At 44.3% G+C, this 24,504-nt stretch overlaps 2 protein-coding genes across 5 annotated transcripts in view; one reads left to right on the forward strand and one right to left on the reverse strand.

Moving 5' to 3' along the window:
* Window positions 1-1,318: 1,318 nt before the first annotated feature.
* LOC146823013 (uncharacterized) lies at window positions 1,319-23,505 on the forward strand. Of its 2 annotated transcripts, none has more exons than XM_085607197.1 (2): window positions 1,319-3,343; window positions 22,497-23,505. In XM_085607197.1, exon 1 carries the CDS (start codon window positions 1,470-1,472, stop codon window positions 2,877-2,879), a length of 1,410 nt encoding a protein of 469 aa, XP_085463323.1. In that variant the 5' UTR covers window positions 1,319-1,469; the 3' UTR covers window positions 2,880-3,343; window positions 22,497-23,505. The 2 variants fall into 2 exon arrangements, with proteins under 2 accessions (XP_085463323.1, XP_085463324.1); XM_085607198.1 differs by having other exon boundaries at window positions 1,319-3,138; window positions 22,497-22,849.
* The window catches only part of LOC146823014 (syncytin-2-like), a 109,685-nt gene continuing 89,755 nt past the window's right edge, over window positions 4,575-24,504 (reverse strand). For all 3 annotated transcript variants that reach the window (XR_014962117.1, XR_014962119.1, XR_014962118.1), the window contains one exon: window positions 4,575-5,495. The gene's annotated coding sequence lies outside the window, so the exon portion shown is untranslated. The remainder of the gene's footprint in view (window positions 5,496-24,504) is intronic.

Here is a 24,504-nt window from a genome sequence, read left to right on the forward strand (position 1 = left end):
AACTATAACTTTTGCATGTTTAAGTTTGTGTAGTTTAAACTTAGTTTATATAGGGATAATCTGTTTTGCTAACTATAACTAAGGTTTAACCTCTGTTTTTTTCATTGAATCTTAATGTTTTTAATTTTTTTTAATACAAATGTTTTTCAAATCCTAGAGCTCAGTGTTGCAAGTGGAGAGTTGTTATGTGGAGTGTCGTACAGTACAGTGGAGAAAACACCTAATATGGGTGTTTGTGAGTCATTAAATGGGTTTGTGAATGAGTATATGAGTGGTGGTTTGGGCGTGTGAGTGGACATATGAGAGGTTGTATGAGGGTGTGAGTGGTTCTGTAAATTATGTCATCCGTGATGTCACTGATCATGTCATGAGTGATGCAACCAGAGGGTTCATACATCAGGGACATGATCATGTTTCTGTGAGAACGTTAACCTTTGTTTTGGTCGAAAACCATTAAAAAAACTCATAGCATGTGAACATTTGCTTCTTGAAGTCTGTTGTATTGCAGCCCGCTAATTATGGTTGTATAATGTTTTTCTTCAGACTGTTGCAAGTTTTTAACCTCAATAAATGATATATAAGCAGCCTTTTTCGGAAATAAATCTTCCTTCAGTGAACGAATTATTCCCCAGAAGTTTTTCTTATTTTCTTTTTTTAAATTGCTAATCTGATTTTTGGGTAGGTTACATTTTTATTTCACTCACTCGTTATTCAAACTCAGTGCCAATACTGTAGTTTCGTCAGCAACATGTTTCATATTAATCCTTACCCATGAGGTTTCTCATTCTAACAAACCTTTAACATTTCTCACGACTCCATTAACGGATAGCAACTTTTGTTAACGTCTTCATTAGATAAAAGAATCATTTTACGATACAATCAACTAAAAGCATTACATTTGTCATAAAATGTTACACTGCATGCAAAAAAAGGGGAAAAATATAACGAATCCGGTCTAAACCCTTAAAACTTGCTTTCAAAAACAATATTTTAATCATTAACAAGGATTACCTACCTGCTCCTTTTATATGGAATGTAAATATTGAAAAGTTAGGTGATTTCTTTCCCTTGAGGAGAGGAACATTATGGGGACATTACAATTAGCTATTGTTGAATTTAAAGTAATGAAGCAAATGCGGATAAGACCCGTGGCAACGAAATACGAATTGGCATTGGCAATCATACATTTAATGTGTACGTTTTCATAGGATGATGTTGCCATCTCGCTCAAGGCTTTATGCCGCGCGCCGCATCCGGTCACCTCTGACACCGCTTTGTGATCTCACGCGCAGGGTCCCAGTCGGGTCATCGCCCCGAGGCGGGAGGGAAGGCGGCGCGACGTCCGGGCATCACGAGACTTATCGCCCAAACAAGCTAGCCCGAGGAGTTCAGGCGGGAACAGTTTTCCTGCGGTGCTCACAGACCACCCAAGCGGAGAAAATGGGCAGAGTGCGAACTATGGAAGCTCCATGAACACCGCCAGGCTGCCCGACTCGGGCGGAGAAGGTGAGTCGGGCCAGCCCCGCCGCTCCAGCTCCCTCAACACCTGCACTTCGAAGACGAGGGATCGGAGCCGAGAGCATGAAGCAGTCGACTCTCTGCGGAAATGGGCGGCACAGCTGGACATGCAGAAGGCCGAGCGGGCCATGAGGCAGCTGGCGCAGGGCTCCGCGTGCACGGACAGCCGCACCCTCGCGCGCTCCTCTTCAAACGATCCTTCCTACGTGAATTCCACGGTCCGTGAAGCAGACCTAACTCCGCCGGCGCCCGCACCCTCTCCTATTGAGGTGAGACCAGCCTCCAGCCCCTCACGCGATGAGGCCACGACGACCCCAAAAGAAGTGACGCCCGTCAGCACCACCCTCGTTCACCCTGCCCTTACAGAAAATTACCAGAATAAACCGGACGAGCCTCCAGAGGCCCTTCCGGTCTTAAACGGTAATAATGCATTTCTTCCTTCGGCAGCTGACAACCCAATCTGTGTGCAGCCTCTGGTCTCATCCGGCCGCAGGAGGCGTCGTCCACCTCCAGATGTTAGCCCTAACAGAGTTCCTAAAAAAACGGATAGCCTCACAAGCACTACAACGCTGTCGACATCAAACGCTGCAACAGCTGTGCCGGAAGGTGCAGAGACCTCTGCCCCTGACACAACTGAGCATGTTCACCCACCACCGATCACGAAATTACTTGTCTCTGACACCACTTCAGATTCAGCACCGGACAGCGCCCCCTCCCCGCCCAGCCCCCCAGTCCTACGGGTCGGAGCAGCGTCTGAGAGTCACTCCCTAGTGCGTACTTCGATGAACATGGGTTTTGCCACGGAGCAGCAGTGCATCATCCAACTCTGCAATACCAAGATGGTCATGCCGAGTCCCAGTCCGGAGGTGAGCCCGGACGACAGCCGCTCAGCAAGCCCGACAAACCAGTGGTCGATAGCCTGGTGCAGCCGCGACCTCCAGCAGCAGAGCAGCAACAACAAGCTCAAGAAACGTGTGCAGTTTGCTGACTCTATGGGGCAGGAACTGACGTGCATCAAGCACTTTAGCTGCGAGGAGCCGTCCCACGCCTCGCCTCCTGTGAACGCGAGTTCTCACATAGAGCTGAATACTCTGCTGCAAAAGGGAGAGGGGCAAGAAGAGCCCATGGCGTGTGAACAGCTGCTGTCCGAGCTGCAGCTGGAGGAGCTGCAGAAGCAGGGCCGCGACAATCTGGAGCAGGACGTGCCTGCTGCGCCCATTTGCTCCCACCGCTGGAACTCGCAGGTGGACCCCGCCACAGCCCAGCTCCTCGACACACACTTCTTGGCTACCTCTAACTGTTCCTCCCCCCGTGAAGACGAGGAGTTGTCGCACAGGATGAGACTTGACCTGCTATATTGACGCACCACGAGTTTAAAAAGATCGACTCAGTACGGACATCAAATTGGACATGACCGACGTGTGCGGCCAGCCGAGTAAAGTATCAGATTTTGACGGCTGCAGGGTACTGCAGATGTTTGCTTTGACATGGGGATTTTACATAAATACCGGGGAAATGCTGTTATCCAAAGATTTTATAATGGACTACTAACTACGTTGATCAAATAAATTCACAGAACATAGAAATAAACATGTTCCTACATACGTATTCCTAACACTAGTAAGTTTATAAACAATACGTTATAACTATTGAGGTTATTTTAAATGGTCACACTATCATTTTAAACGACGTTAGCCAACCCCTTTTATCTCTTATTTAGAAAGTTCTTTATTCCACTATTTTCAATTGATATGGAAAACGTTTTAAGTGGGAGAAAACTAACAGCACAACCTTTGACTAAAAACACGAGTCTCCCTGTTAAATTGTGAGTATTACAATGCATGCTTTTTACAGTCGTTTCTGTTCGCTGGTTTTTCAGTTTGGTGAAATGTATTACTTCGTAACTTCAGTGCCATTGCAAACAGTGTAAAATATAACAAATACAGTATATCAAAGAGGTTTGCTGAGCCCTACAAAAAAGGAATCATGAAAATAAATTAATCACAAACTCAGTATGACATTTACTGAAATAAGGGTACAAAACATAATTTGCTATTTCAGTGGCAATACTACTCGCCGTACAGAACGGTATTCATTAAAGTGGTATGTGTTGGATCTAAAGATTTAATGAAGCAAATCATAAATTGAGTGTTAATACCCTTAAAGGAACATAAACAATTTCCTTTAATTTTCTCCTATGCAGTTGATTCCGTGCAAGCTTAGTCAGACGTCTACGAATCGGACGTTTCAGTATCTAATTCTGAACAAAGGGAGATTTATGGGCTTATTTACAAGCCCCTTGCGCAGCAGGTGCGTCACTTTTCTATGACGCTAAGGTGGCGCAGAGTGCAGAACCATATCTTCAAGGCCACGCAAAGCCACTTTGTGTGGTTTTTCATGGCCTAGTAGATATGTTGTAAGGCAACGGCAGTGCAAGTCGCTGTGTTGCCTTACACTGCATCAGGGAGGCGTTCCAGGTGTTGCAGTGGGTGATCCCGCGCAGCAGTAATATTTTTGACACATTCACAGATTTACAAGGCTCTGTAAATCTGGGACTGGGTCAAAACTGTATGCCTCCCCATGGCATGCATAACAATAAGATATTATTTTATTTTGCCTAGTATTTTCCTCTTTCAATGTGTGCTGCATTCCGTGGATTGTTTTTGTGCAGGAAGGTGTCTCTTCCTTCATGAAAACAATCCTGCCAACAACTCAGACACCCATGCACCATGGTGCAAGAGTGTGATCCAGCACAAACCCAATAAACTGATCAGGGATAAATATTTAAGAATCACGCACTTTGGCCCATACTCATTCACCCAAATCCCTAATGCGCTGGGGTCAAGTTTGTTAACTTTGCCTCAAGTTTACTCTCGCTATTCAAATTGAACTTGAAACATTTCTGTATATTTGCGTTATCTGAGCGAATAATAATCAACTTTTCACCTACTTGGCCGATGGTCTAATTAGTTGAAGAGTTGATGGCAATGGAAATTCTAAAGAAAACATCTAATCAATAAGACTGACTAAAATAACCACAGACTCTTGGTGGGATTTAATAATTTTATCTAGTAATAATAAATGGTCATATAGATTATTTCATAAATTCAAACACTGGAAACCTCATGAGAGAGAGCAAAATCTAATCATAACAAATAGAATTATCATTTCAAATATACGTTTCCAAAGAGTGGACAGGTGAAGAGACATCAGATGCAAGTAAAATATATATCGATGTAAACTGTTGATTCAGAGGGATAGAGGGAGAGACAGAAGGTACAGAGACAAGAAATATGACTTCAAAAATAATTTCTGCAATGCTAAATTAGATCAAATACAAACCCAAAAGATCTGTAAGGGGAAATCTACCACACAGGCCTAGCTAGCAGTGTGGACCCCTAGAACAAGAGTCAGGGATCAAAAACTCAGGAATTAGGTCAGGGACAAGACAGGAACAGCTAGGCCTCTCTGCAACCCGACGATCCGCTGCGCACCCCTCACTCGGACACCTTCAGCTTGTGGAATCTGCAGCTCCTCAAGCTAAACCACACCCCTAATGCACCTATTCTTATACTCTAAAATTACATGTCCGTCCCACAATAGTTGCTAAGTTTATATTTTCTGGCTAAGGGATTGGTTGAGGTCTAGGGGTGGGATGTCATTCCACCATGAGATCATTTACTTTTGACTACCCCATTGTTCTAAATCAATTTTTTTTATACAGTCATCAATACAGCTTCTCTCTCACGGATACATGTGTAACAATTTATTGTAATTTAATACATTTATCAACTTTGGGTTCCGTTCCCATGAAGACACTGGCATTGGCCGCTTGTCAACTGTTCTGTCCTCCACCAGGTCACGCTTTCTCAGCCTTTGCACAGTATTTCAGTCATGTGGTCACATGGTTCCCTCGCGCTCCCAGCTTTACCTGCCCATTAGGAGGCAACTTAACAACATGGAGGATTCTTCCATTACTAAAAGAACGGAAAACCAAAATTAATTAATTAAGTGATAATGTATTTTCACTGTTTACCACTCACCTTAACTCTACTTCATGTTATAGGCTATCTTAGCATAGCATAAGCAAGAAAGCGGCATTATTTTATTAGGAGAAAGCAATAAACGTCATGCTTTTACTACATACACATGTAGCCTTTGCCATGCAGACCCCAATAATTCATTCTATACACAAGATTATTACATTTCCAGTTATTTACGCATTCATTTTTGGTCAGTTCATGCATTTTGAAAAGCAAGCTTCCCACATGTAGTGTATATGTGTGCATTAGTCATTCTACCACGAATGTATGATGTTACAACGCATACATTTACAATACATGCCTATACAACACAGTTTTTACATCGCAACATCCTTTACAACGCATTCTTTTACATCACATGCCATTACATCGCATTTTCAGAAACTACCTTTACAACGCATTCCATTACATTGCATTATACCTTTACAACGTGTACCATTACAATGCATACCATTGCATCGCATTTAAGGTAAGTGTTGGATAGTATAGGGGTAATAATTCCTATTCTAGTGTAGGGGTAAAAAATACTATTCTAACTCCAGTGAGTGAAACAGTAGGGTAAATGTTGGATAGTGTAGGGGTAAAAATTACTATTCTAACTCCAGTGAGTGCAACAGTAGGGTAAGTGTTGGATTGTGTAAGGGTACTATCTGTTGTAATGGTATGCATTGTAATGACTTGCGATGTAATGCCTGCGTTGTAGTGACATGCATTGTAATGACATGCATTGTAGTGACATGCGATGTAATGGCTGCGTTGTAATGACATGCGATGTAAAGGATGTTGCGATGTAATGACTGCTATGTAAATGTAGTGCGATGTAATGACTGCGTTGTAAAGGTTGTTTCCCTTTTACCACTACTGACTGTTAGTACATGTTATAGGGGTGTTTAATTGAGCAGGTTTCTTTCGCAAAATCCTGCTCCATCAAGTGCTTGCGTTGGCACAAAGGCAGCCAAAACGGCGACAGCGCAGTGGGAAAGGACAGGAATGCGTTGTATATCATAAATACAGTGTATTCCTGCCATTTCCTTTTGACTCAGGGCAGTGAAGCAAAGTGACTTGCTGCACTGCCCTTCATCAAAAACTCATTAATGAGTCCCTAAGTGTTTCCTTGTCTCCATTTCGGAAAAGCATAACATACAGCTTAATAAGCCACTTAACCTCTCCCATCCCACCTTAAACTCTCCTATTAGAAGCAAATGGAACCTAATACAAAGGGAGAGGTGTGGCGTAGCAGCCAGAGCGCCTGACTCTGGTGCATGGTGGACACAGTTTGATGAGTTTGATCAGTTTTGCTCAGCTTAGAATCACATGACTCTGGGCAATAGCTCACTTAATCTCCCTGACGGCTCCCAGTGCCTTGACACCCTCGGGGGGGGGGGGTTTGATATGTTCATACTTTACAAATAGGAATTACGTATACTCATATTTCAGTTAGAAGGAGAATAGCAAATCAATTTAGTATTGGGTATGATCCCATTCGTATGTTTCCAGATTCATCATTTGTGTTTTTTTTTTTTAGCTTTGACAGCTGCAAAATGATTATCATAAGATAGTCTTTAAGTTTGTGATTTTAATTTTCGTATAAATGTCATAGTTGACAATGCAAAATTCCATTTTGGGGTTTGCTAGGGAATTTGCTAAATATATTTTTCATGGCTTAACATATATTTAATCCATATTTATTTCTCCAAATTAACTTTGAAGCACTGACCTGATCTTAAAATAATAGATACTGAATCCTGATTCAAAAACTCCCTCTTGTTTCTGTAACCCTAATTTAAGGTGTACTTGGGCCTGTGCTATAGAATTAGAGAGGCAAAATAATGTCCTATACCATCGCTATTGGGTCACATCAGTTCAGTTTATCTAAAACAGCGATTGACCTAGTTGGTATAACCTTTATCACAAATACCCGAAGAACTAGATGTAATAACAGTCCAGACAATATTTTAATCAATTTTGTAAAAACCATGTTTAATGCTGAGACCTGTAGCATCAATGATGTTAAGTGCTAAAACAGTCTCCCTTCTGTAGCCAGACCCCTAAATACATATAGACAGACTCCCACTCCGCCTGGAATGAGCTTCCGTTTTATTTAAGGTCTGCTACGGAACTCTTAACTTTTAGAAAAAACTTTAAGACCTGGCTGTTTTCAGCCTAATATCCGATAAAATCTTGGGGGGGGGACTCTCTTTCAGGTAAACAGTGTGCAGCGCCAGGACACCCTTGGGTAACAGTGCGCTTTATAAGTTTATATAACATAACATAACATAACACTCCAAAAATAAGTTATACAGGGGCCACCGGCCTGCTGTTTTCCTGTTGCCCAAAGATTACAATTTTGTTTATCAGTGCTGACAGTGTCCTTTGGAGACCAACTCCATTCCTGTGCAGGAGGACAGTATCATCTACATAATGGAGAACAGGAAGCTGTTGACCCCTAACTTTGGTGGATGTATATTAACATTATCTAGAACACTAATTACATCATTGATATGCAAGTTAAAAAGTAGGGGATAAGCAAAAAGCATCCTTGCCTGAGCCCTTGATGTATGCAATCTCTTCAAATCTGGGTTTTCCCAATCTTTTTTTCCAGGCATTGAGTAAAAGTCAATAACGGGTCCAACTATCTGATAACCGACTACCCACCCCCTGTTTCTTCCGATGTGTATTGCGATCAACTTAGTGAAAGAAGCATGTATAAGAGAGTCTTTAGGTGTTACATAGTAAAGGATTATTAATGACAAAGTCAATAAATTGTCTCTGTACCACAGTTGACTTTGAAACTTGTTTGATAGCGTGGAATTTGATCTTTCGCCTTAACCTCTAACCTGTGCACTAAGACTCAACAATGCTATTAAATGGTAATTCAATGAAGTATCATACTTTCTTTTGAATTATAAACAAGATGGAACCCTTCCAGCTTGCTAGAATTCGACAGACTAAGATACAATAAATATATAAACAGATGAGTCACATAATACATCTGTCTAAACTGTTATGAAAGATGTATACTAGAAATTCACTTGGGCCAGGGTTGTAATTGCAGCTGGAGCTGTTCATCAGTTTTCTCACCTCTTTGCTGCCAGTATTCATTATGTCTATCTGTCAAATTAGTTCGATGAGCTCAGTTCTGTCATTTGACACATATTTATTTATTTTAAACATTTTTTATAGTGCGAACATGACCACTGTGAGGGGGATCTGAGGGTTTTACAATTGAATAAGGAATGAAGAGGCATGTAGAGCAAACAACAACACAAAAAGGTAGAGGAAAGTGAAAATTCAAACAGATCAAAACACAGTCATAACAGCAGATCAATAGACCAGGGTGAGGCTCACAAGTCACAATTGAGCCCTGAAAATAGAGGTTCTAGGGCAGAGATTTGTTAATCAATAGCGCGTTCACTTCATTTTTGAATGATGCCGCTGAGGGGTTAAGTCCAATTTCAGGGGACAGGGAGTTCCAAATTCTCGAGGTGATACCCCCAGAAGGCTGGGTTGCAAGTTTTCTTTTAGTAGGATTTCTTTGGTTTCAACAGTAAGGTGCTGGAACTTCTACAGGATATGCAGCCATCAGAAAGCTCCAGTCTTTGAGCAAGGTAAATCAGGGTGTTGAAATGTAGGGCTTTATGAGTCATACATTCAATTTTGAGCTGTATCTGTGCTTCATATGAGAGCCAGTTTCAGGATTTCAGATCAGGAGGGATTTGGTTATTTCTTTTTGATCCAGTGACAAGCCTTGCCACAGACTTAAGAGAGGCCTTGTTAGGTTTGAAAAACCCCATTCTTATTATATACTTATTCTGTGCAAAAGTAGGTTAGCAGTGTGCGGCTAAATGATGTTCCATTTGCATTCATGTTATGTAACCCACTGAGTTATCCTTGTGATGCGCAAGCCTCAGTTAGCAAGTGTGACTCCATTTTGTATTTCACAATCCCCATTAGGCTGTGTCTGAACTAGGCCTCATTATTCGTATTGCTTGCCTCAGCAGAACACTGTATTCAGCTATTATTTCCTTCCCTGTTCAAGGTTGGATTCTGACTTACTAATGAATAGGCCATTGAGCCCTCGCATTCCTATCCTTGTGTGTAACTTTGCTCCCACATTAGGAGACGCTGAGACTCAGCGCGGTAACCTTGAGATGCAGATAGCATGTACCCATCTGGAAGGTGGTAGCCCATCCTTCTGTGCCTCCTTTGTTCATGTTCGGCCCAGGCTGATAACTTTCCACTGTGGGCGTGGTTGGAGGCTTCTGGGACGAATGATTATGTGTTGTGGGCTGTTGGGGGGTCAGTCCCTCGGCAGACATCTTAGGGTGCAGGTCAGACTGGACTCCTCTGCAGAGTATTGCTAATAAAGTTTGTTTGTATTCTCTACTGTCTGACCAACTCTTCATTCTTGGGAAGGCATAGCAGGTGATTGTAAGTAACCCAGGTGGTCACTAAGGGCCACTTCCTTCAGCCTCTGATGGAGCAATCTTAGATCTTGGTAGGCTGCAGAAGGTTGCACTACCGTTGTCCAATCAAAATTACTTGCATGGGAGAATTCTAATGAGATCATTACAACTATCAGTGGCTATCCAGCTATTCTTTTGAATCTTACTGTTATGGTTGTTGAAATAGTGTGAGAATTGTCAAGGCATGTTACTTTTGCAGTTCTATGGCTTTAGTCTGTGCTTGTCAAATAAACTTTCTATAACTTTAACAGTCAAACCTTAAATAGCTACTCGTGTTCGAAGCTATTATTCTTAATCATTCGCATCTCCTAGTTTAGTTTCCTTGGGTTAATAAATGGTCTTTGGTATACTTTTTAAATTTTTGTTGTAATTGAAAGTCCTAGGAGCTGATTATTTTTCATACAATAAATACAGAGATTTTCAATTAATTTCTATCACCTATCAACATTTGTCAAAAATGTATCATGTAGAGGGAGATTCCCCCAAAAATAATTTAGCGACTTTTGAAAATTTGGAACAATTGTAGGGGTCTGTGTTATTCTTTTAATTTTTCTGCTTCTGTTTTGTTTTTAAACCCTTTTTTTATTCGGCAACATAACAAGGAGCACAGCAATGCAGATCATCAATGACAAACAATCAGCTATAATATATGTGTAGGTTATTCTCAGTATACTGTTACAAAAAAGATTCTTCATTCCAGTATCTCGCCCTCAATATTTAATGGGCCATGCAACCTTACTTCACTGCGTCTTAGCTCCACAGTTAGAGACAGGAAAATTTCACCCCTGTATATATTCCATGCAGCCCACTGATGATCCCATTTTTGGGGCATCCTCTATGTTTAAAAAAATCCATCTCAGCAATCGTGGCTCTATCCATGTCAGCAACCCAGTCTCTGATGGTTCGCATTTCACCCACGCCAAATTTTTGTGCGATATTTTGTTTTGCAAGGGCCCATCCAAATGAAACCCATGATTTCTCGGTCTGGGTGAGGTCTGTGGCCTCATATACGTTTAGTAGGCATAGTTTTGGGGTAATCGTCAATCTTTCCCCCAGCTCTCTCCATTTGACCTGCGACTACTTTCCAGTATGTTTGGGCGACTGGCCACTCCCAGATAGTGTGAAAGAAAGTTCCCTCCTGGTGACACTGTCTGAGGCAATAAGAATCAGGCCTCCTGCCCCTTTTGACCAAAACTCCTGCAGCTAGATAGACGCGGTGTAGAATTTTGAGTTAGACAAGCCGCAGTCTCATAGGAATGGCTACTTCCCTTGGGGAGGCCAGAGTGTCTCGCCAATCATCTTCCTCTAGCACACCTAGATCCCCCTCCCAGTGCTGCGGCAAGCGCGTTAAAAGAACCAAGCGGTTGTTAATCAATTTTTTATATGTTAGAGAGATGGCCTTCTTCACCATGGGGTCAAGTATCAGCCTGTCTTCTAGTGGGGAAGCCTCAGGATGTGGACCACCCCCGGTATTGCTGTTTTGAGCGCATGGCTGATCTGCAGATATCTTTTTTTTTACAGAGTTTTATATAGCACGAACTTGACCCGAAGGTATTGGGTATCAGAGCACTTTACATATCACCAGTTGCGTTACATGAGGACGCATTCATTATTATTTTTTTTTAGACACAGGGAGATTAAGTGATTTGCCCACAATCACAGGATGTTCAGCGTCATTGCCGAGACTCGAACCCAGTTCCCCAGATTCAAGGTGGACCGCCCTAGCCGTTAGGCCAACTCCTCTCCCCCACATATCGAAATGTTCGGTGTGTGCGAGGTCATTATCTTCCTGCAGATCTGCAAATGTGGCCAGCCCATTAGAATTCCACATGTCCCCCAGTGTTGATATATGGATCACTTCCCTCTTATCGAACCCGGGGCAAGCACTCAGACGGCCCAATTGCTCGGGTTCCCAGAGTGGAGTCACGCGTGTAATTTTGTTATGCCAGCCTAATTTTTTATTGACCGCATGCCAGATTTCAATTGTGCGTTCCGTTGGTCCAGTAAGGCCCAATTTCCTGGGGTTCATGTAAAGTGCTTTGTGGTACCCACCTTGTCCCATAAGCCACCAATCTGTGCGGAAACTCGGGTCGCCCCGATCCCCATGAGCCCAACGATTGATCACCATGATTTGAGATGCCCAGTAATATGACCTAAGGTCAGGTAACGCAATTCCCCCGTCATACCATCCCGCCGATAATTTCTGCATCGCTATACGCGGTGCCTGTCCATCCCACAGCAGGGTGCTATCAATGCTGGAAAAGTAAGAGTCGGGGACCCTGTATGGAGTGTTTTGCCACACAGAAAGAAAGCTAGGCAACGCCAACATTTTAAAAGGGCTGCACGTCCCAGGAGAGTCAAAGGAAGGGAACGCCAATGTCTTATGTCGGTTCGAAAGCGCGTCAAGGGCCCTTGCAAGTTTGCTTCATTAGAGCGAATTAGATCCGACGTTATATAGATTCCTAAGTAGTGGAAGCCCCCTGGAGCTACAGGGATTTCATACTCCCTTGGTATGTGTGGCTGCCGGCCCTGCAGTGGCTATAGTTGCAACTTCTACCAATTTATTGTATATCCTGACTGATTGCCAAATATACTGAAAATGCGAAGGATACAATGAGGAGTACATGTTGGAGAGGCCATATATAACAATATATCATCTGCATAGAGCGAAATTCTATCTTCACGATTGTCGGTCCATTTGAGTCCCGGTAAAAGAGGGTCTCCCCTAACCCAAATCTCCAAGGGTTCTAGCACTAGGGTGAATATTAGGGGCAACAGGTGGAACACTTGCTGCATTCCCCTACCCAGCTGAAACTGTCTAGATGTGTGCCGGTTCAGCAGTCGGGCTGGTGTACAATAACTTGATCCATTTTATGAAATTGGGCCCAAAGCCATTCTTTCCAGGACCGCAAACATATCGTTCCATTCAATAGTGTTAAAGGCCATTTTGGTGTCAAGGGACAACAGGGCCACCTCTCCCCCAGCACACCATGCAGGCGTCGTAAATTCAAGGCGGTGTTCTGGCCAGGCATAAAGCCGGACTGGTCACGGTGTATCAGCCCGGTAATCAGAGAGATAAGTCTGCTGGTCAATAATTTTGCTTGTATGTTACTTCTGCCTTAAGAAGAGAGATGGGTCTATATGCCTTACAATCACTGGTTGGTTTGCCCTGTTTGTGTATTACCACAATCTTGGCTAACCAGATCTTGCCCTTTCTCATAGCTTTCTAAATATATCTGGAAAAGATAGGGGGTTAATTTGGAAGCCGTTGACTTAAAAAGGATACATCGGGAGCCGATTGGGTCCCATAGCTTTGCCCGAACTTATGTCACATGTGGTGTGTTGGATTTCTTCTTCCATGGGTTCCCCCTCAAAGGAGTCTCTTCCCTCTGGCGATAAGCAGTTGACGTTGATAGTGGAGAGAAGCTCCCACACTGCAAGCGACGAGACCTTCACAGCTGAGGTATATACTGAGTCAAAGTAGGTGGGAAATGTTTCTGCGATAATTTTGAGGTCAGTGGTCTCTTCCCCTGTGTAATTGGTGAACCCATCTCGATGCCTGCTCTCTTTTTTCCAGCCAGGCTAATAGCTTGCCCGTTCTCTCCTCATGTTCATAGATCTTATGGTAGATTGACTTTTGTTTCACCACTGTGAGGAGTTGTCTGTAATTTAATGTCCTGATCGCCAACAACTGCTGGGTAGCATGATCAGGAGACCACGCCAAGCCTTTTTCCCCCCTCAGGATTTCTACTTCAAGTTGATCTATACATTACGTTAATTCATTCTTGTGTCCTACCATCAAGGCAAGAGCTCTTCCCTTTATGACTGCCCCAAATGTGCCCCATAGGACTTGAGCTGAGGTTACCGAGCCAACGTTTTCTTTAAAATATAATTTGATATCTTTGGTTAGTGCCTTCTTGATATGAGGTATTTTAAGCACCCATGGGTTTATAGTCAGGGTCATGCACCTGGATTGGGGACCCACCGTCATTTTAGACAAAATAGGGGAGTGATCCGAGATTCCCCGAGCTAAGTAGCGGGCCTCACTGAATTCATATTGGTCATCGGCGTGTGTGAGCATGTAGTCTATTCGCGATTGGCTGTTATGTGCCCCCGAGTGGATGGTGAATAGTGTGGTCGTAGGGTTAAGGTATTGCCAAATATCTACAAGACCAACAGGAATGTAGCCAGTTTAGACCCGGAACCAGGATTTATATGTGGGGGCAGTTGGTCAAGTGAGCCCTCTACTGCAGTGTTTCCCAAACTGGGGTCCGAGGACCCCCAGGGGTCCGTGGCACATTCCCAGGGGGTCCGCAGGCAGCAGTTATAAAAGCACTGCAAAGTTCCTTGTAAAATTAGCAGTTTTCAAGCAACTATAAAGGTGTCAACAAAATGCCAGTGATTAATGTACCTACTGGAGAGAGATGAGAGTTTTGTCCAGTGGCAGCTTTGACTTATCTAATGTGACATAGAGGGTTAATATGCCTATTGCAAAGAATGTGTACAATGCATTTAAAAAAAAAAGTATTTTATGTGCATAGGTCAGTGGGTTACTGATTTTGTCACAGAGATTCTTTTGTCACTGTGCAATTCATAAGGCACATTTGTAATCTAGCAGTGTCCTATAAACTGTCTTCAAAGAGCTGCTTGCAAACTGCATGGTAAAAGTTAGCAACATATGTTTACTCCCAGTCGATCATTATCCTGATGCTATTTTCCCACTTCCTGCACATGAACAATTTTGTAATGCCGTTTTGTCACTTCTATGTGTGCTGCCTAATGCAGCACACATGGAAGTTACAAAACATCATTTTTATTAAAGATTGTTTATGTGCAGGAAGAGTCACCTTCCTGAACATATACAATCAAAGGTGTTTTGCTTTTTTCGTTGGAAAAAAGCAAAAACGAGGAGAACTAAGGCATTTCTCCTCATTTTGCCAAGTTAAGACCAGGTTTTTCATGGTCTTAATTTTGGTCCTGTCTCCTATTTAAGCTGACCTTGTAAATAGAGGGCAGCGTCAAAATCAATGGGTGTTGGAGTGAAACGCCCACTGCAACTCCCACTGCCCACCTTTTTCACGCTAAGCATTGCTTGAAAGGGGGCCTTATTTACAAGGCAGCGTTAAACCACAATAAGTGGCTTATGGCTGCCTTGTAAATAAGGCGAAGCCCCTATTGCCACAGGAACATCGCAAAAAGTGACGTTCCCATGGCGATAGGGACTTGCAAATATGCCCCTTAAGTCCTTAGTAATTAGAGTACTTGTTTTGTGTGCACACATGTGTTTATTTATTTAAAATTACTGTTTTAATGTTTGAAATTTAAATCCTGCAAATTGCTTGGGGGTCCCCGACTTCCAGTGGTGACTCAATGGGGCTCCTCAGGAGTCAAAAGTTTGGGAACCACTGCTCTACTGTATGGTTAAAGTCTCCCCCTATCACTAAGGTACCAATGGGAAGGGCAAGGATAAATTAGCTAAGGTTCTGTAGGGTGGACTGTCACAGTGCAGGGGGGACATAGACCCAGAGCACATTAAGTGTATTCCCTTCCCAGGAATCAGATAGCACCATAAACCTACCCTGTTCGTCAATACATTTTTTCTTAACCATATAGGGGCAGTTCCTCCGTAGAAGCACACCTGTCCCACGGGAGCCGAAGGTAAACCACGCATGTGCTATCAATTGATAACCCCATCTGTTTAGGGTCCTACACGTATTGCCAATCAGGTGGGTTTCTTGCAAGAGGACTATATCGGGAGCCTGTCTCTATAGATACTGGAGGACTATTCTGGGTTTGGCCCCATTAGTGGAGATGTAAGTGTAAGCTTTGTGTATCAGAAGCGGAGCACCCGTCACACAGGAGTTACAGTGATAGTTCAATCTGCAAGTGCTCGCATGGTGTGTTTGCCTGTAGGTTGAGCTTGCATTGTTGTGTGAAGGCGTATAGAGGAAATGCTCCCCATACACTGTTATGAGGTCGTCAAATACCCAGGAATGTGAATCTAGCATCAGGTTTGACCTACTGTTAGCGTTGCGTTGCTGAAGTAGAACTACTAACCAAACTACCACCCCCCATCCAGAACTCCCTCCACCCCCCACCCTGCCTTCCTGCATAACGGAATCAAGTAAACCGCTTCCCCAACAGTGCAGAGTGCCTGTCACACTCCCAACCCTGAAATGGAGAAAACATAGGCTCTACCCGCCCCTCTCATCCCCTTCCCGGATAATCATAGATTAAGCTACAGTAATCATTATATACAGTGAAGTATACTCATTGCAGTGCAGGACAACGATTCCTTGGTCTTTGGTGCAGTCCCACTCCATCTCCACCAGTAGCCGGGCCATACTGGTCACTAATATATTATCAGGTCCATGCTGATCTCACAACCTGCCCTGCTCCCCCAAAGTTGAGGCGACACAATTTGATCATAAGAGTGGTTGTCCACCAGTTAAGTCTTAGTTCAAACTTCCAGGGTGATTTCAGAAACGAGCCGTCGTGTGTTGGTCTACCAAGTCATGGGTGGATTCATGCCTATTCTGCGTCTTCATCCCTTGTCGTTCTTGCCGCTCCCGTCGTCCCTTCTCTCACACTCTCCGCCAGCCATCGAGCCAGTCCATTGCCTCTGCAGGGTCCGTAAAGAACCAGCTTTTGCCTTCAGCCTCTACACGCAGTTTCGCAAGAAACAGCATAGCGTATTTGATTTACTCTATCCCTGAGAGCCTTTTTAACCTCCAGAAAAGAACGTCTTTGTTTCTGGACTTTAGCGGTGAAATCAGGGAAAAACGTGATCATGCTGTTTTCAAATTTGAGGGGTGGGGCACAATGGGCCGTCTGGAGAATATGGTCCCAGTCTCGAAAGTCAAACACTCTCACCAGGATAGGTCGAGTGGGCGTCCCCGGCTTGGGCCTACCCCCAGGATGCAGTGGGCTCTCTCAATAGAGAAGTAGTTGGAAAGGTACTTAGGCTGCAGGTGCTTAGTCACAAGGTCTTCAACAAAAAGGTCCACTGCTGGTCCTTTGGCCCTCTCTGGCACCCCTAGGATGAGGACATTATTGCGCCTCGATCTTCCTTCATAGTCATCGAGTTGGGTCACAAGGAGCTCGATCCGCTGTTGTAATTCAGAAACTTGTTTTTTCAAAGTGGAAGCATTGGCGACAAGTTCTTGTGTGACATCCTCCACCTCCTTCACCTGGGAGTCCATTTTACGTAGATCTGCTCTGAGCAGGGATATGTCTGTGGCGACCGAGTCAATACGACCCTCCAGTGATGTGCGTACACCATTGATGGCTGCAAGGACGTCTTGGAGCAAGGGTGGTTCTTGCTCACTTGCCTTCTGTTGGGTGTCCTGTTCCAAACTCAGATTTGGCTGTCCCCCATCTTGTGTCTTCTACCATGCAAATGTATCAATCTCTTGCTGGTGCGCACCGCGACTTCCCTTGATCGTCGCCATTTTAGAATTGTGTCTGTGGGCTTCCACAGTAAGGGGTACTCACCGCTGCCTACCGTAGTAAGAACCACATGGCCTGTCGGCTTTCCCCCCCTGCTGAGTCACGGCCCCCGTTAGAAGGCCTTTGGGTCTAGGTACCAGGACGAAATGCTCAGGTGCCTGTTCTTATCTGCCAGTCAAAGGGGCTACGCCACAGGCTGCTCCACTGCGATGGCAATAGTTATTGGGAGACCAGGTAGGTAGCACCACCCTTCCTTGAACCCCGGTGCTCCCCTCAAATCCCACTCCAACCTTGTGGGGGCGGGTCCCCGTCTGGGCCCTATAGTTGTCTGGCCGGCGTTCCGCCACTATCCGGTAGCTCAGTGCACGTCTCCTCGGGTCAGGCCATCCAAGCGTGCTGATACTCCGCCATTCCCCCTGCCTTTCATGTATGTCCTAGTATATCAATTGCAAGTCACTTATCACATTGGGATCGAAGGATAGTCCCCAGAACAAGGCCCCGGGTCGGGGAAGCACTCAGGATCAAGGCCGCTGGGGGAGTAAACAGTTGTTGAATAGTGCCTCCACATCTCTTGTACCTTTGCATTAGTGGCTCTGAGTGCAGTGATTAATGTCTCCTTTCGTGCGAAGTAAAACATTTTTTGGGGAGGGTTGACCAAGCCCTATGATGTCAGCGTCGAGTCCTGTGACCAATGGGGGAGAGGAGAAACCAGCACGCCATCCGCACTGACAGCCGGTGCATTCCACCAATCTCCAGATGCCCAACGGATGTGCCCACTCGTATTGGCCAGTAGGTCGGGGCCCCCACCAGCAGAAGTCCGCATGCTCCATCACCAGCACGGGACGAACATATATTACGTGCCCGGACCCACCTCCTCCACACATCCAAGCACTCGCTTATGTGAGTCCGTGGCTGCTCCGCCCCGACCGGCCGCAATGTCGCCGACTGCCCCTCCCACTTGCCGTTTGTGTTCAGGACAGCGGGTATTGTTCCCCACCGCCTTTGGGGACTCGCGCACAGGAATTCACCTCCTGTAGCCGGATAGATGCCAGGATTAATTAGGGTACAAGGGTCGCCGGGGCCGGATCCGCCCTAGCAAGTGGCCATTTTCTCCGGCAGTTGGCCACGCCCCCTCTCCTTCTGGTTTTGAAGACTGATGGCCACCATTATCAGATCAGTGTCCACTGAACAAACCAGAGTAAATGACTGGGGCAGGTGGTCACTCTACATACGAGTAATAACTCCAGAGATTTAGCCAAATAAACCTAAAGAGATGAATGTGGAATCCACTGTCACTTTTTCTGATCATCACCTTCCATGAAGGATCTCTCAGATCTGGATAAGACCAAGCACGATTTACAAAACGCAAATAGCTAGATGTGCAACTGGAAGTAATTTACAAAAGGTGCCCTTGCAGTCATTTATCATTTTACTCCTGTGGAATATTACCCCATGATTATTTAATATTTTTTTGGACTAAATGCCATATAAGGGAGGGAGTATGGACAGGTGTGGTTAGCCTTTAAAGTTTGTTAAAGTACCCAAAAATGTGAGCTGGTGTCCATCCATAAAATGCTTCCACATGCTTTCTTACTATGGAAATGGTTGGTTGATGAGTGAAGGGCAGGAGTAAATCTTTCCAGAGTAGGAAGGAGAAACTGAAACAGGGTAAAATGTTTCCTTGTATTTTTCTACAATGCAGAATTGTACTGTATGCACAAGTCCACATTGTGGACATTCCATGCAAAAAATATGTCATGATGTTTTCTGAGTATATCCTGAAATTTGCAACTGACACTGCTGTCAGACCTAGATCTGGAAAGTTTTGGGGATAGTGAACTGTTATAAAACTGTACCAATGCAGAGTAAAAACTCTGCAGGTGGGGATTAACTCCTTTTTGTGTGAAAGGAATCTTTGTCAAGCAAAAAGCCCCTCGTGTTGAAAATCTCTAACAGGCAATGCATCTCACGAAGGTGGAGAGTTTCAGAGATGCAGTGCCACACTCATGCTAAGTCTCACTATAGGCAGTAAGTCCCTTGCACAGTCATATACCCCATCTCTCATTCAGAAAGTGTTGTATGCAGGGTGCTTCATGCTTGCAGAGTTGCACACTGACTCACACACAGTTATACAGTTTCAGGCATACACTAGTTGCAGTTGCACACAGAATGTACTGCAGAATCACATGAAAGACCTCACAGTCACAAAAAGGCAGAGAAACTCACAAAGGTAATCGGACAAAGGCATTGGGTATTACCCAGACGGATAATCTGAAAAGCAAACCATCTAAAATGCACTTTCACATATAGAGTATTACAAGGCTATGTCTCTCCAGTCACAACATGAAGAGTCTCACATAGGCATAAAGCCTCAAGCAGGCACATTCTGAAGCAAGCTGTCTTACACAGTCAATGATTCTCGCAGAGGCAACATGTCTCTTTTAGGCAATGTCTCGTACATGCAAACTTGCCCACTCAAAAAGTTTCACAAAGTCTCAATGGGGCTTTTTACGGTGTCTGTCGGAATGACCATCTGACCGACGTGGCGAGATTCTGACAGACTAAACCGCAAACTCTCCGACTGCCGTATTATGATGTACATCAGGAAATTTTCCGACAGCGTCATGACCGCATCGATCGAAAACAAGTCCTACACGACTGCGTCGGTCGGAAAGGCTATTCTATAGGGATTCTGAAACTGTGAATGCATCGGTTGTACTGCTGAGTTGATTATAATGCATCCAACGCAGTTCCACAGTGGCTTGTCAGCGACATGGCAAGTGTAAATCAGAGAAACTGATGCCAACTAATACAAAAGCCAACACAGCTGATGTCAATTCAAAGAGTAGACACACCTACCAATCCACCTAGAAAAAAATACCTTACCAGACCATGGTCCTTTGCTATGACAATCCTTCAGAGTCTGACAGAGCTCATTACAGTTACCAGTAACAGTGCAGCCAACCCTTCACACACTCATGCACCGCAATAGCATCACTATTTTTGGTTCTTTCTTTTCTTGTACACCCCTGCAATTTCACACTCACACTCCCTAATTCACAGTGACCAAAAAGAGGCAGCTACACTTTTCAGATGAGGAGTTGACAGTGCTTGGGGATGAATTTCTCAGAGTTGTGCCACAGTTATTTGGAACCCAAGAAAGACCAACAAACTTCCATCACCCAGAAAAGCCTGATGTGGGACAGGATAGTCAACAAGGTGAACGTAGAATCCAGCACCCTGCGTACAATGGAGGATATCAGGAAGAGGTGGTAAGATGTCAGGAGGAGGGTCAAGATGATAGTCAACAGAAACCATCGGGTCGCACAACACTGGCAATGGCCCTCCCGTGCCACTTGCGCCCTTTTCTGCCTGGATGGAGAAGGCGCATGCCATCCTGCCACCAGAGAGCTTGTTTGAAATACCTGAAGGAATGGTATCTTGTAAGTGACCACCAAACATCAGACAAAAGTCATCCTTGACACCTTAGGACACATAACTGCAATGGTCCAAGTTTTGTAATTATGATTTTTTTAAATGAAGCAGTGGCCAAAGTATTGTAGATGTATAACTAATGCTGACAACCAGTATACCAGCACTGAACATCAACAACTACCCAATCATTTTTCCAAACATCTACATATAGGCTGTAGGGTATACCCATTAACTCATCATGGCAACAACATCAACAGCTATCAACAACCCAAAAAATGGCCCTTAACTAGAGTAAGTAGTTACCAGGTATGTAATGCTAACCACTTCATCAAGTGATTAGATCTCTCAAAAGGAAAGGAGGGCACCAACCATCAGCCACTCACTCCACCTGAGAACAACAATCTCCTGTGTCAGCCATCTCTCCTTGCAATTTCCCCTCACTGGCAGAAGCAATAAGTCCAGGTGGGCTGGGTGTGCTGGGTGGGAAGAGGACTAACTGCACCAACCACAAATCCCAGCAGGCCTTGTACTGCAAACTACAGGCACCTGGGTCAGCCATCTCCCCACTTCAGTCTCCCTCACTGGCTGGAAGCAATAGGCACAAGTGGGCTGGCTGTGGTGGGTTGGAGGAAGACTAACTGTACTGACCACAAATCCCAGCAGGCCTTGTACTCCAAACTACAGGCACCTGGGTCAACCATCTCTCTACTTCACTCCCCCTTACTGGCAGAAAGCAATAGGCCCAGGTGTGCTGGCTGTGTTGGATGGGAGGAGGACTTACTTCACTGACCACAAATCCTTTCAGGTCTTGGACTCCAAACTACAGGCACCTGGGTCAGCTATCTATCCACTTCACTCTCCCTCACTAGCAGGAAGCAATAGGCCCAGGTAGGTTGGCTGTGCTGGGTGGGAGAAAGACTCACTGCACTGATCACAAATCCCAGCAGGCCTTCTAACACATGCTCACAGAAACAGTCACCTGTAATGTACCTTCAAAAGCATTTACCTCACATCTTACTAAGGAGTGTAAGGTAAAAAGCACTGAGTTGTGCATACACAATGCTATGCACAAACACGTATGCCTCCTTAGGATGATGTACCACAGACTCTTGAGTAGAAAAGAATGATCACATCACTCACACCATGACTACATTTTACTGGAAAATACACAAACTGTTCGGGATAGGCTGTTACTGCAATGTGCCTGGTAATACATAGACCATGCACAGCACACAGGAATAACAACAACTAATATTTTTAATTGATGAGTATGTATATCCTGCCAATTATTTAGATGTGGAGCTCACTAATCCTCAAGTGTCATCTACAGAGTGTCAGGTACTAGTCAATGTCAGTAGACATGCCACAATTACATTTGAGAACGTGACCATATCAGCAGAGAGGTGTAGCAAGACCATAATCCACATCATGATAAAGTTGCATTGTTTATGCCAAATAAAGGCTAACATCATGGGGATAAGTGCCAAATCATCCATCTAAAACTGTTTTGGGATCTAGCCATTTACTCAATGTTGAGGTACAGTGTATAATCACATAGCTGACTGTGTCATATCTGTACCAACAGTGCGATCTGGGAACATCTCCATGCAGATTGAAGAAACAGGACAGGCTCAGACTCCAACCTTGAATGAGCTCCGCAGCGAAGAAGACTCTCCTGTGCCCTTGGACGAGGAGGAGGAGGAGGAAGAACCTGGCCCATCAGGTTTGGTTCGCCAGACTGCACCAGCATGTCCAGCAGGATCAACTGTGACATATCCCACCTCAGCTACCGGCACACAGCTGACCCCAACCACAACAGACACGTCAACCATGGGCAACAATATCAACACACCAACACAGTCCACACTGGAGTTGACGGACACAAAACCAGTCAGTGAGGAAGGAGGATCATGTTCGACTGTACATGCATAAACCCTGCCAGCCTGTGGGGTTAGGGGTGGTGGGAGGGGATGTGGGGATCCATGTCGGCAAACAGCTGGTGCCACTGAGGCCCAGGCCAACTTCTCCTGGGTACTGGATGCCTATGAGGGGTACCAGGGATCAATGGGCAAGGTTTCTTGAAACCTACGGAACATTAAACAACTGCAGGTGTCCCAAGAACAGAGACTTGAGCGTTTCAATGACCAAATGGACGAGGTCATAGGGGTGCTGAGGGAGAACAGTACCACCCTCCGCCAGGAATTTTCACACACAAGTACCCCTCCCTGTGTGACGTCTCCATCTGTACCCTCAACATATGCGCAAGCCACAGGGAGGGACGCTGAGCCTTGCGGAGCATCCTCAGCACCCCAGCAGCCTGCAGTTGTGGTCCCCCCCAACGTGGGGTGGGTCATCTAAAGAAAGATAAGTGAGGGTCAGATGTCAATGCACAACGCCCAGTCAGTAAAAAATGGCGCACCTGATATCCTTTTTGCGCGCTAACCGTCCACTTTGTTGAATATTCATACCAAATGTTACACATCAGATGGAAGTACACTGTTGGACTTTGGATTTTTAAAACCTTTTTTTTCTGATCCATATCGCGTGTCATCGCTTATTCACCATGTTTGTTAAATAAAAACACTTTGCACATCAGTACCAGCTCATGTTGTGCCTTTGACATCTATTTCAAATTGTTGTAATTATCATGTGATCACTCTGATGAAAGAGTAATCAACCTAGGTCAACAAGTACATGTAATTTGTAACTTAAGGGCCACAAAGTTAATCAAACGTGGCACCACAAGATAGGTATACAGATTCTGTGTATCATACAAACTTTAGTCCACAGTACCTATTCACAGTTAATTGTATGAACAATCATCACAAGTTGACTTCCCACTTAACAATCTATGCCACTAACCTATTTTGTCATGTTCAATCAACAAAACAACTATTTAGGAGCAGTGGCGGACGGTGACATTTGAAAGTGGTGAGGCGTAAAATGATTGTCATAATTCAGCATAGCGAGCGAGCGTAGCGATCTAGCCCGAACAACCTAAGGGGGGTCGGGGGGTTCTCCCCCGAGAAAATTTTGAAAAAAGAGTGGAAAAATGGTGCATTTTCAAGCATATTTGAGAAAGCAGAAAGGTTAATAAAGCAATTAAGAAAGTGCAGTTATTACAGTAATAAAGAGATCATGTCATATAACATAGGTAGCTGCTTATTCAGTATAACCACAGAGCTTCATAACAGACTTTGAGATTTAATGCATTTCTGAGTACCTCACAGGTGTTTTTTATTTAACAAACAACTAAACAGGTGGTCGGAAACTAGCAGCATTCAACATATGTTTACTTCTTGTATCTAAAATCAGCACGTCTGTCTTTAAGAGCAGCAAACTTTTCAATTACTTGAACGTTAAAGTCTGAGATATTTTGAACTAACTTGCTTTCTATAGAGAGCATTGCCAAAGCATTTAGTCTTTCCTGAAGCATGGTGTTCCTTAGGAATGTCTTAATCCTCTTTAAGGCGGAAAAAGATCGTTCTGCCTCTGCTGTTGTCATAGGAGTGGTTATGACAATTTTAAGTAAAGCCACTGTCTCTGTAAATGTCTTTTCCATATTAAGTTTATGAATTAAAGCCAGCAAAGAC

This window comes from Triturus cristatus, chromosome 5_2, assembly GCF_964204655.1.
Source record: "Triturus cristatus chromosome 5_2, aTriCri1.1, whole genome shotgun sequence".
NCBI lineage: Eukaryota > Metazoa > Chordata > Amphibia > Caudata > Salamandridae > Triturus > Triturus cristatus.

Coding starts and splice junctions, on each gene's coding strand:
- LOC146823013 (XM_085607197.1), top strand. CDS start 1,470: ATGAACACCGCCAGGCTGCCCGACTCGGGCGGAGAAGGTGAGTCGGGC.